General features: G+C 33.7%; 1 protein-coding gene across 5 annotated transcripts in view; it reads left to right on the forward strand.

The window, feature by feature from the left end:
- EPHA7 (EPH receptor A7) overlaps positions 1-12,490 on the forward strand; it is a 162,992-nt gene that overhangs the window by 52,708 nt on the left and 97,794 nt on the right. For all 5 annotated transcript variants that reach the window (XM_088795553.1, XM_088795554.1, XM_088795555.1 and 2 more), the window contains exons 4-5: positions 4,983-5,138; positions 5,994-6,329. In XM_088795553.1, the coding sequence (XP_088651679.1) occupies positions 4,983-5,138; positions 5,994-6,329 (492 nt within the window). The remainder of the gene's footprint in view (positions 1-4,982; positions 5,139-5,993; positions 6,330-12,490) is intronic.

Below are 12,490 nucleotides of genomic sequence, written 5' to 3' on the forward strand. Positions count from 1 at the left end.
CCTATTGGGTACAAGTGGTACCTCACTGAGGTTTTGATTTGTATTTCCCTCATAGCTAATGATGTTGAGCATCTTTTTGAGCGTTTATTGGCCATTCTTATATCTATCATAGAGAAATATCTGTTCAGATTCTTTGCCTATTTTTTGATTGGCCTATTAATTTTCATTTTTATATTTTTAAATCTAATTTATTAACTTTCTCCATAATATCTCACTTTACCTCCCTCATTAATTTTTTGGTGGAGATATTTGGCTATCATGCATTGTTTAGAGACTTTCATAGTCTGAGAAAAGAACCTCCAGAATGAAGATTCTAAAAACCTGAAAAGCTTTTAAAATATAGAAATGTCCAAGCTCTAGGAATAATTCAATTACTGTGACAGGGCCAAGGCATTAGTGTCTTTTCAAACCATCGCTCATGTGCAGTCATGGAGCATAGCTGAGTAAGATAATGGATTATCAGTGCCTTAATGTCCAGGATGATATCAAGTATGTCTGAGATTAAAGTTTGAGTTCAATATTTTCAAAAACTAGTTCATGAAGGACCAGGAAATCTTTCTTTGATGTATAGCAATCTAGAAGTATGTAGATTTTCTGGGATAACCAGTTTGTGGTCGAGGGTCCTTAGAAATATAATATGATAGGATATCCTTCAAGCTTATCCTTACAGGTAATAAACCTAAAGAATCAGGGTATGTTTGAGTGTCTGTACCCTCAATTAAAAGGAAGAGATACTCCATTTCACCTAATTGCTTAGCCTAAAGGGTGGAGAGTTGTCTGTGGATTTTAGGATGACCTTTAAAATCATTCATCGAGAATGCAGAGTTGTTACACCAGTCAGTACTCAGATTGTTCCACGAACTGCCTCATGCAAGTATATACTCAAAGACCTGGCACCCTAATGCTTAAACTCTTGACATCTATTGTAGACAACTATGGAGTATGTGATTGTTAGGAAAGTTTAACTGAGAAACAGCATATAAAGATTTAGTATCAACTCTTTTATATATTTAAATATCTCTGTGTTCAGGATTTTGTTACAGTATTATAACTCTTAAGCAATTCATTTATAAATAGGAAACCCCATTGCCTTTTGTGTTCCTTGTAAAAGAATTTGAATTCCAAATATTGTTTGAACCAATTTAGTTACATAGGGACAATATTATTATTTAATAATAGTTAAATATAATTACATTTATTTCATTGCAGTAGTACTATAACAGATCTTGTAATATAGTATATTGTAATATGATTTAGTGGATATACTGCAGTAGATAATATTGATACTGTCTGGTAAACAGAAGTTAAATGTGCTTCCTAGATTCCCTTTTTCTTTGGTGGTTTTCCATTTAAAGAACAGACTAGTTGAAAACTTGCTTAGTGTATGAAATCTGACAAGATCATAGTTCTTGGTTCTAGGAAAATGTTCCTATGCTGTTTTATTCATTAAGGCCCTAAGGTCTGAAAAAAAGTCAAAAGAATCAATCCCAGGTCTTGTGATAACACTGATAAAAATACTATTACCAAAATAAGAGGTGAAAGATTATTTTACAAAAGTAATGAAATATTGAAAATAAACTTTATACATATTACTAATTTTCATCAATAAAACGAAACATTAACTTAAAACAATGTTCAGTTAAAAAACAAAAAATATCAAAAGGTAGGAAATTAAAATGGTATGTTTCTTACTATACCTAACTTTACGATAGACACATACTATATTAAGTTTGCTTTGCGTTCAAATGCTGTTGAACAAATTGAGAAATAAAGCAAAAGAAGAAAAGTTTTAAAACTGCAATTGTACAATTTCTAGAGCTATGCCTGTATCCCTTCTCTGTTCCTCACCCTTCTTCCTGCGCTGATGTGAGATGATGCAACGTCTGCGTGATGAGATGAAGTGAGGTGAATGAAGTAGGCGATGTGACATTGGTTAGGCTACTATTGACCTTCTGACAGTACATCTGTTTGGGATGATCCTTGATCCTGGAGGATGTCAGTTGGCAATGGGTAACTGAGACCGTGGTAAGGCAAATCCACAGAAAGCAAAACCATGGTGGGGGTAGGGGAGGCTACTATATATGTTTTAAATAACTCTACATTAATAGTTCCTTAGAGGTTAAGGGAAATCTGTCTCAATGCAACTCATTATTTTCAATATTAACTGAACTGAAACATAATATTACTTCACAGATGAAATGTTAAGACTTTTATGACCACATCTTTCCAGTATTGCCTCTATCATTGTCTATTTAATAATAGCCATACATGTACTCCATGATTTAGAAGTCATCACCAGTGCCAAAATTCATAGTGAAATTGAGAATATCTATTTAATAATACTTCTGTAAAGTATGCTAGAATATTGTTTCATAGCTTTCTAAATTAAAATAGTTTTAAATTGGTAAAAGGTATAATACAAGACAATAGGGACCCATTGAAAATTAATTTTTAGGGTTGCTAAAGCCCTTGGAAACCATTGAATAAGTGCCAAACTTTGGCTCATTTAGCAGTCAGGCTGGTGGAATGGCATATGGTTGAGTATCAGCAGTCCTGTGTTCTAAATCCAGTTTTAACCTAGACAAACAGAATTATTTGAAGAACTCAGGTTACTTTTGCTTCAAATCTGTTTTCCCATCTGTTAAAGTGGTAACAGAATTTAATGTAATTTGAAAGTTGAGTGATAAGGATTTTAAATTTCTCTACATTAGGTAGTATATATATTCTGTAAATCATGAATGTTAAGCAAAAATGCATCTCCTTATTTGTGAGAAAATTGAGAATAAGCTTTCAGTTAGAGGCTTTTATTTGCAATGGAAGAATGTGAATCCTGAGGGATTCCTCTAGGTAGTTTGCAATTCTACAGCCTTACCTTGTAGATGTTAAATCATGTTGCTATTCTGTACCCCATGCCCCTGCTTCCTAACCTCCTCTCCCTGTAAAAAGTAAGTAAATACACACGTCATTAAAGACTCTAAGCATATACCTCTTCTCTCTCTCTCTCTCTCTCTCTCTCTCTCTCTCTCTCTCTCTCTCTCTCTCTCTCATATCTACATAAATCTACATCTATATATCTATATCTATCTATGTCTTTTAATTCTCTGGGTCTTAATGTTATTAAGCTACAGGATGTGGGTAAAGCATTGCCTTCTCTGTTTCATGGATGTTATATCTAATCATTGAATTAGAGATAATGCATAGCACAAAAAACAGTAAATACTTAAAGAAAGGAATTTCCATCCCGAGAAATCCATGCTAAATTTTTTTTTTTTTTTCCATGCTAAATTCTTTATCCTACCAAATAACTATTTTTTTGTGTGTGGCAAGATCGTATCTTTAGACACACTTTTAAGTGTTATAATTTTGCTATATTATTTTGTAATATATCTCGTTGTTCTCTTTGTGCCTTAGACTTTTAGTAATTGCTGCTGAGAACATGTGAAGATGCATTAAGCTTCTTTGCCTAATGTGTTATGAGTGTTTTCCACTTGTATGACTCGAGGAAGCCAGCTAAAGGCAGACTGGCTTCTGAGGGTAGTAGTGGATTTGTATTCACAAAGAGATGCTTATAATTCTGTTTTCATATCTATCACTTATCACAGTATAACATATCTTTAAATTAAGTTTCTAAGTTATCTATAATACCTATCTTGTTCATGTAAAAACAGCCTTATTTTCTTGAAACTCACATGATTCTGAGCTTTCACTTGTATCAGAATTATGCATTAAATATTCAGCATGTGAACAAAACTAAAAAATGACTCAACTTTTTTCTGGAGAATATACTAGCTCGATAAGAAGGGATTGTTTTCCCCACCCAAAAGTGAAAATATGATTAAGTTACTGAATAATGCCTACGTTGAGAACATTAAATAAACTTGAATATAATAAATTAAAAAGTTATAATTGAATTTATGTTAAATATTTGCTAATGTTTATAGATATGATCTATTAATTTCTATTAAATGTGAAGGTCACTAAAACTTAGATATTCATTTAATAACTATGAAGGATAAATTGAATATATTTAATATATTCAATGCATAATACCATTTGTTAATAAAACTGTTGTGGAAATAATGAACACTTAATTTACTAAATATATCAAATATCCGGTGATAGGAAATGGTTCAAGGTTACTTGATTTAATAGCAAATAGGATCTCAGAGAGTAAAAGCAGCTTCTCTGGGCCGTGATAGGGACGGTTTCCTTACCTGCCTATTCATTGCTGAGAGCAGTTACTGTTAGTAGCGTGAATGCAGCTAAGCCTCTGTCAGCTGAAGAGAAACACTCCTCGTCTGTTTACAGTTGATGGTTTTGTCCTTAATTCTGGTAGAATAGGTTTCTCCTATTCATGGTATTTCACTATTTTTAGTAACAAGGAAGTTCGCTTAGTGGAAAGGAACCTGCCTTCTAAGTTAAAGTGGTTGAAATTATACCTTGAAGTTTTCCTGAATGTTTATAGGGAATACATTTTCTATAATTTTCAGATGAAATTTTTTTACATCATTATTATTTTTAGTAGGTGATTAAAACTATTTCAACATTTTTCATTATACATCAAATTAATACATGAAAAATTAGTTCAGAGCTATATTAATTTGCAGCTGTAACTTTGAATTAAGCTTATGCAAATCAACAAACAAGTTCATTATATTGAAATCAAAGTTACCCTGAATTAAATAGCCTAAGATTTTTGTCTAAATAAATTATGCTTGTGTTCAATTGGGGCTCTCGACTTGGGACTGTGCCAACTATAGGGGCATGTTTGCTGTACCATTTGGTTTTTATTATTTTGTTTTAAGATGTTATATTATAAAATTGGGTTATTGATATACATACGTTAAAACATTTTATCATAAAGAGTTTGTTTTTCACAAATCAAATTTTATATTTTATTTTTTGCTAAATATTACTAAAATTAGAAAAAAGGGGTCTGTTTGCTCTTATGTTTCTGTTTTCACTTTCTTTTACATACCCAGCATGTGGCCGTGGGTTCTACAAATCTTCCTCTCAAGATCTTCAGTGCTCTCGTTGTCCGACTCACAGTTTTTCGGATAAAGAAGGCTCCTCGAGATGTGAATGTGAGGATGGGTATTACAGGGCTCCATCTGACCCACCATATGTTGCGTGCACAAGTAAGTTCATCACAGTCAAGTTAAAGAAGGACTTTCATATCCCTTCCACTCATTTATATTATCGGAACATCAAGATACGCATTGGACCTGTGAATACATTCTTAATTATTCCTAAATATTGGAAAAGTTTTCATGAACTGATACAGCTAAACAATAATGTAAAATCGATACATCTTCACCAACTTCAGTGTCATTTTTACATCTGCAAAATCAAATGTATTTTAATAGTGTTTTTCACATCTATCGAATAGGAATCATAAATAAAATGTAAAAGTTATTTGAGTCTTACAGGTATATGAAATGTGATTAAGAAGTAAAGGTTTCTGAATTAAAATTCCATCACTCAATAGAGCAAATCTCATATCTTGGTGCATCAATTACTCTTTGAGAGACCTAAACACAAAGCCAATCCCAGGCACTCATGTAAATCATTCTTGAGCACATTAAAAATGAATAGATGTATTCTCTATTGTATGGTTAAAAGGAAAACTATTTTTAAACAACGGCACAACTGGTTTTTTTTTAGGTACATTAACTGTTCTTTTTTAATTGCTTGGAAGGAAAATAGCTAAAGACCATGGTGAAAGTACAAAGACAGTTGTTATCCTGTTTTCCTTTTGACATATTAAATGGAAAATAAATAAAGCCTCTTGCCAAGTGAATTCAAGGAGGCTTTTATACGGCTTCTCTAGGAAAGGTAATGAAATGTTTATGTGAAAGAAAGCATTTCAACTAGTTTTCTGTATGGTAATTGAGCCACTAGCTAAATGCCCCACACAGATCCTACCATTCATTTTGTTTGTTTGCTTTTTTCCTATTTTTGTTTATTTGTTTATTTATTTTTGGTTTCCAAAGGGCCTCCATCTGCACCACAGAATCTCATTTTCAACATCAACCAAACCACAGTAAGTTTGGAATGGAGTCCTCCTGCAGACAATGGGGGAAGAAACGATGTGACCTACAGAATACTGTGTAAGCGGTGCAGCTGGGAGCAGGGCGAATGTGTTCCCTGCGGGAGTAACATTGGGTACATGCCCCAGCAAACTGGATTAGAGGATAACTATGTCACCGTCATAGACTTGCTAGCCCACGCTAATTATACTTTTGAAGTTGAAGCTGTAAATGGAGTTTCTGACTTAAGCCGATCCCAGAGGCTCTTTGCAGCTGTCAGTATCACCACTGGTCAAGCAGGTATGTTTTTGTGTTTGTCTTCACTAAGTGAATAATGTCACTACATAAATGAGGTGTCTCACTTGAATATTTAGTTAACTTGGCTACACAGAACTCAATTATTCCAGCTTGTTGATTATTCACACCTTTAACTTTTCTTTGTTATTTCTCCTGTTGCCTGTTAAACCATTACTAGACTCATTAACATCTCCTCCAGAGATCTGGCAGGAGAAATAAAAGGGATAAATTGTAAACCAGTTAAGACTGCTCTAAGACAAGCAACTCTGTTGAAAGAGCTAGAAGAAGAGAATGAAAATATTGGGTAAAATGAAATGTAGGATGTTTCTTACATTTTTACCTTTTTTTGTGTGATATGTGCTCATAATTAGGAATAATGAAAGAGTTGGTAGCACTGTCTCTCATAGTGTTAACCAGTTTTTTACCATATAGAATGTGATGTCTGTAATATATGGCAAGTCTGCATTAAAATTTGCATGAAGGAATTTTAAGTTCATCAGTAGATTTGTGACAATATTAATGTCCCTAATATTGGAATAAGTACTTGGTAGATCTCATGAGGATTTCAAAAGAAATGGATTAGTAAATATAATAGCCATGGTGATTATGAACTTATACTTTAGCCTAAAAGCAGTTTCCACTGGCATTTGAAATGCCCTACTCAGTCATTCTTTGCTGTGCTACATATATTTTGGAAAATACAAGTTGGAAAGGAAGTTCCATGAATTGGAGACTTTCTAAACCTTCAGAAAAATCTTATTACTGAAGGAAGTTTCAGAAATAGAGGGCTTCCTCAGCTTTTGAAAATTCTTGCTCCTGAAGGAAGATGCTATGTAGTAGATGTATCCAAGAGCTATGTCATTTGTCGTTAATAAAATTGGACCTGCACTAAAGTCCTGAGTTGTGCGAGCATCATAAGAAGCTATAACAAGGTCGGACTGTCAAAAACCAATATCATCCCAAATTCCTGGACGTAAATTAATCTATTCTTCATTTCTATGCCAGTTTTACCTTCATAATGAAATTATGTCTTCATAATGAAAACATATGCATATGGTCTCTGGCTTACCATTTTAAACAGTTTAGTAGGTTCTTTGTCTAAAGATTTCTTTTTGATGTTTGTTTAAAAGGCTATTGCAAATCAGATCTCCTGTGTAAAAGTAGAAATCTAGAAGTAATAGTACATGGAGACTTCTAAATCTTCAAAAATTGAACAAAAAAAATTAGTTTAACTGATACTTGGATTGATTTATTTTCCTGATCCTTACCCTATTTATTAATCTTTTTAAATGCAGTTGTCATTACATATTTTTACTTGTGTTGCTTTATATCCAAATTTGTCTTTGTAACTCTACAGTGAGTGGGTTTGAAACATTTGGGGTTCATCTTTGTGTCACTGGAGCTATCTTTGGAATCATTAATAGGACTCTTAGGTCTACTGAGCTAGGATAGCTGCTGTCTTCTGCTAATACTAAGTATAAAAAGGGACATTTTAATTTCTTTTTGAATATTACCTAAAGATGCTGAACTGATACCACAAATAGAGTTTGCCAAATAGGTCACTTGCAGAATCTGTTTTCTTACTCTTTAAATGTCTGTTGTTCAATTTTTTTTCAAGTTAATACTACACAGGCTAAGTAGGTCATAGATTTTCCATAAATTCCTGAATGAAGTATCTCACAGTAGTTAGGTAAAATGGCTTTGTGTATTCTTTTTCTGGTTAAGAGCACACTAGATTTGTTTGTTTTGGGGGGGAGGTAATTTAAATGTTCAAAAATTAGATTGTGATGGTTGCTCAGCTCTATAAATATACTAAAAATATATTGAATTATGTACTTAAAATGAGTGAATTTTATAGTACGTAAGTTATACCTCAATACACCTATTAAAATTTTTAGAAACAGAATAAATATAATAAACTTAAAATGCAAACTAGGTTTGCACTTTTATATTAAAATATCAATTCACAATTTCCTAGTCTCAACTACATCACAAATGCTAAAAGCTCATGAATCTACACTGTTATACTGTTAACTTTCTCTGTTAGCTTTTTCTACTTTTGAAAAGAAATGAGTTTAAATAAGGCAGCAAGCTGTGGTAATTTTAAAAGTTTTGTTTTTTAACAAAGGAAATTTAGAATATGTGTGTGACTGTTCTGTTGAATCTGTGTACCTACTTCCTGCCCATCCCTATATTTTTGCTCTTTTTAAGGGGGTGGGGAGATGATTAGAAACTTTGTCCATGTTCATGACTGTGATGAAAACCTGCAATGATCCTTGAAATTCTTATTATCCATTAACCAAACAGCATTTCCTCCCACCTAGTTTATTCTGAAGTCAATTCAATAATGAATTTAAATCTGAATCTCTGGTCGGTTATCCCCCTCATCAGCAATCCATTGATGCCTGGTATAAAATGGCTTATTAAGAGAATCTGCATGAGTCCGAGCAAGAATACAGAGTAAGGATGGCAGATAATCAGCCAGTGTTTGAAAGGTAATGCGTGTAGTTTGTAGTTCCTTTCTCCTAAAGTTTCAAGTGTGGAGCTCCATACCAGTGTTTGTGGAAATGGAAATACATTAAGGACCTTTTGTCCTTGCTCAGGGTAGGAGTAGGGTTTATTGGTGTAAACAGACTGTGTCCCAGTTCTGCCACTTACGAAGTACATGCTCATGGATGAATCACTATAGTTCTTTATGAGTAAAATGGGAATAAAATAATATCTAGCTTCCTGTATTATCCTGTTAAATGAGACAATATCAAAGAAAACTTAAAACTCGGTATTATAAAAATGTTAATTGAGTGAATAGCAAGATGGATGTGGATTAGTCCTCTTTTTATGTAGCTCTTTGTGAACGTGTGAAGGCAAACACACTAAATTCTTCATCTATTGCAATGTAGGGGGAAATAAGTTAGGCCCAGAATTGGCAATTATGTGTTATAACATTGTAAGGGACAAATTAATTTTGTTTGGCCTGTATAAAATATGAATATTAGCAAGTCACAAATTATTTTAAGACTGAAGTTCTTATTTCAACCAATACGTAGCTTTAAGAGGAGATGTGTATGGAGAAGCATAATGTGTGATATTCACATTTAGATAATTTTTGTAGTTACTTATCAGGAACATATGACCTACATAAACTGGCTGAAATATATTATTTTTGTCATTGTTTTGTTTTGTTAGGAATGCTATTGACCTATTAAGGGTAAAGTCACACAGATTATACTTATGTATGTTAGAGACTTTTAAAAAATATGTAGGTAAAGGGGGAAGCATATGCACTTCATTTATGGCATTATGATCCTCTTCTTTACATTGGGAGGCTCTCTTGAACAAATATGATCTTAATAATTACATGTGTTTTTAAGAGCTGACTATTTAAATGCTACTTTAGAAATATTAATTCATCCAACTATACTGAGTAGTGTGTGTCAAGCACTATGGAGGATGCTATGATAGGGAGGTAAATAATGGTCCTATGCTTATGAGAAGCTCACACTCTTGTAGATACATATTTAGTTGCACAACTCATGATAGGGCATTTGAATATATAGGGATGCATGTTGTACGACAACATTAAGTACAAAATGCAGAAATTCTGAAGGAGGAATGATTCATTCTATTTATGGAAAAAAGGGAAATCCTCTCGGAAAAGATTCCAATCAATCTAGAGCTTCAGAATGGATTTGGTTTTGCCAGAAGGAGGACAAATAAGTCATATGCTAGGCTCTCAAGTGGAACTCCCCCATTAAAACTTTATAATTGCACTATAATTCTTCCATAGACCAATTGCATTACCAGAAGAATGGCCTGCAGAAGTATGAAAGTTCATGAAAACAGGTCACCCTAAAATTATTTAAGCAGCTAGACAATTTTTAAGTTTGTTAGAAAAACAATACAAAATTACAAAATGTGGTCTTTCCCCCAAAGAGACTTAAGGAAGGGACTTAACAATTATTGTTCAGGTCAGTGATTATGCTATGTTTAACTATGTCTTCACTATCTGAGTTCTTTCTGTGTACTATCTGTACAACAAATGTTGTGCATTTATTCCAGTGAGGAAACTAGTCATACATAAGAAAAGTTAAATGGTTTTACAAGAGTGAAAACAATCAGACATGAATAGGAAGGCATAGGGTTTGATATGCGATAACATAATTACTTAATTTTAGACAAGTTATTTCAGCTCTTTGAACTTGAAATTTCTCCCGAAATGGTATCATGCTACTTGACTCTTCATAAGTTATAAAAGCTGAACTTTTAGCTTTGTAGCAGTTATATTTATTAGAATTTTTAAAAGGGCATATTAGAGTACTACAATAATTATATTAATAATAATAATAAGGGTTGCTAGTTATTGTGCACTATGTTTCTGGTACTTTTTAAATGTAAAATGTATTTGAAAAAACTGTCCAAGTTGAGTCACTTAACTTCTTTGGACTCAGGTAGTCCTCCTAAGTAATGGAGAGATTTGAGACAGAAGACCTCTAAGATCCCATCGTATATCCATAATTAAATGGGCAGAGTCGTAATGCGATACAAACTATGCATTGTTCAGTGTACTGTTGATTGCAAATTATCGATAGCTGAATAATATGCGTACAGATACTTTAATTTCAATGGGATTGATAACTGTTATAATACTCTAGAAAGCATTGGAAATAAGGATGAAAACTGTAACCTCTTGAAAAAGGATATAATTTCCCAGGTTGGGCTCCCCAGGAAGGAGACACCTGGATGGAGACTTGGATGGACTTAGATGGAATTGTTTTAGGAGGTGCATTTGGGATCAGCACCATTGGATGAGGGGGAAGGGTGTGTTACTGAGCAGAGGGGAAGATGAGCTTTGATGTGGTCTCACTGTGATCATCAGCCAACTCCACGGGGAGTTCTACACCTGTACAAAAACTTCAGGTTGTCCTGAGTTGAAGACAGCGGTAGGCTTTTATACCTCTGTGTTGTCCAGACATTGGCTTCAGGCTGCCCTAGAAGGGAGCACGGTGTCATTTTTCAGACAAGGAAATTCTAAAGAGGGGAAGAGAGCTCTGAGAACTGAGCTCTGCCTTCTGGCAGCTATCTGAGCAGCTGGACAAATAAGTTCTTCAGTCCTTCCCCAAAAGGATGTGGGCAGTCCATCAGAGTATCCATTACAGGTACTTAAATCTTGCAAAAGAATAAGAGGGGCAGAGTTCAGAGTGTGTTTGGGGAACACAGGTATAAATTGCGTGAATAAGGGTTTGTGGGAAGGAGGGATGATGGATAGACAAGTGGGGTAGCCTGGATGTTTCTGAACAGGCAAGTGACATTAGTGACCCTGGTTTAAGTTTTAAACTTTGTATATCTTCCACACAACATTGATGTATTACATATAGTAGTTGGTATACATAGATATAGATATAGAGTATCTATAATGGTACCTACTAATTATAGATATAGAGTATCTATAATTAGTACCTACTAAGAATATACACACACACACTACATACACACACACACACACACACACACACACACACATTCCTGCTTAGCCTTGATACCTGTGATAAAACATATGCAGAAGACATTTTCTAAAAATATAAGAAAGTATCAGCACATCTGCCAGTATGGTAAGGAGAGATATCTTAATTTCTCTACAAAAATACCTTATGGAGTCTCTCTCAAAAATAACTGTTTCGTTTCCCTCATTATAAATTTTGTTGTATATAGATGAATGGTTCAGATAGCACTTATACATACATACATTATATCATTAAAATTTGAAGTAAATTTATAAAGTTGGTAAGACAAGTATTAATACCACCTACAGGTGAAATGTTGAAGTTTAGAGTGTAACACTTAACAAAGGTCCCACAGTAAAGTATATAGTGGTGACCTAGATTATTGTGATCAGGTACACTGCTTCCCTCAGAATTAGTATTATGTAATCTCATCGTGGGCTGCTATCTGTATTCCTTTATATTGGAATTTTCAGATTGATTTAGTAGTCTGATGATAAATTACTGTTCAGTGAAAAAGGGACCTACTAAGAAGTTATTTCCTGAGGATATTAATAACAAATGTAATCTCTAGGAGAGAGCATTAGTAACTATAGTATTTTCCTTCTGGCTACTCTTTTATTTCCCTTCTTTAAAAAACTTTAAAAATACCCCTGCATATCCTAA

This window comes from Rhinolophus sinicus, chromosome 2 (genome assembly GCF_057876585.1).
Source record: "Rhinolophus sinicus isolate RSI-liver-muscle chromosome 2, RSI-T2T, whole genome shotgun sequence".
Lineage (NCBI taxonomy): Eukaryota > Metazoa > Chordata > Mammalia > Chiroptera > Rhinolophidae > Rhinolophus > Rhinolophus sinicus.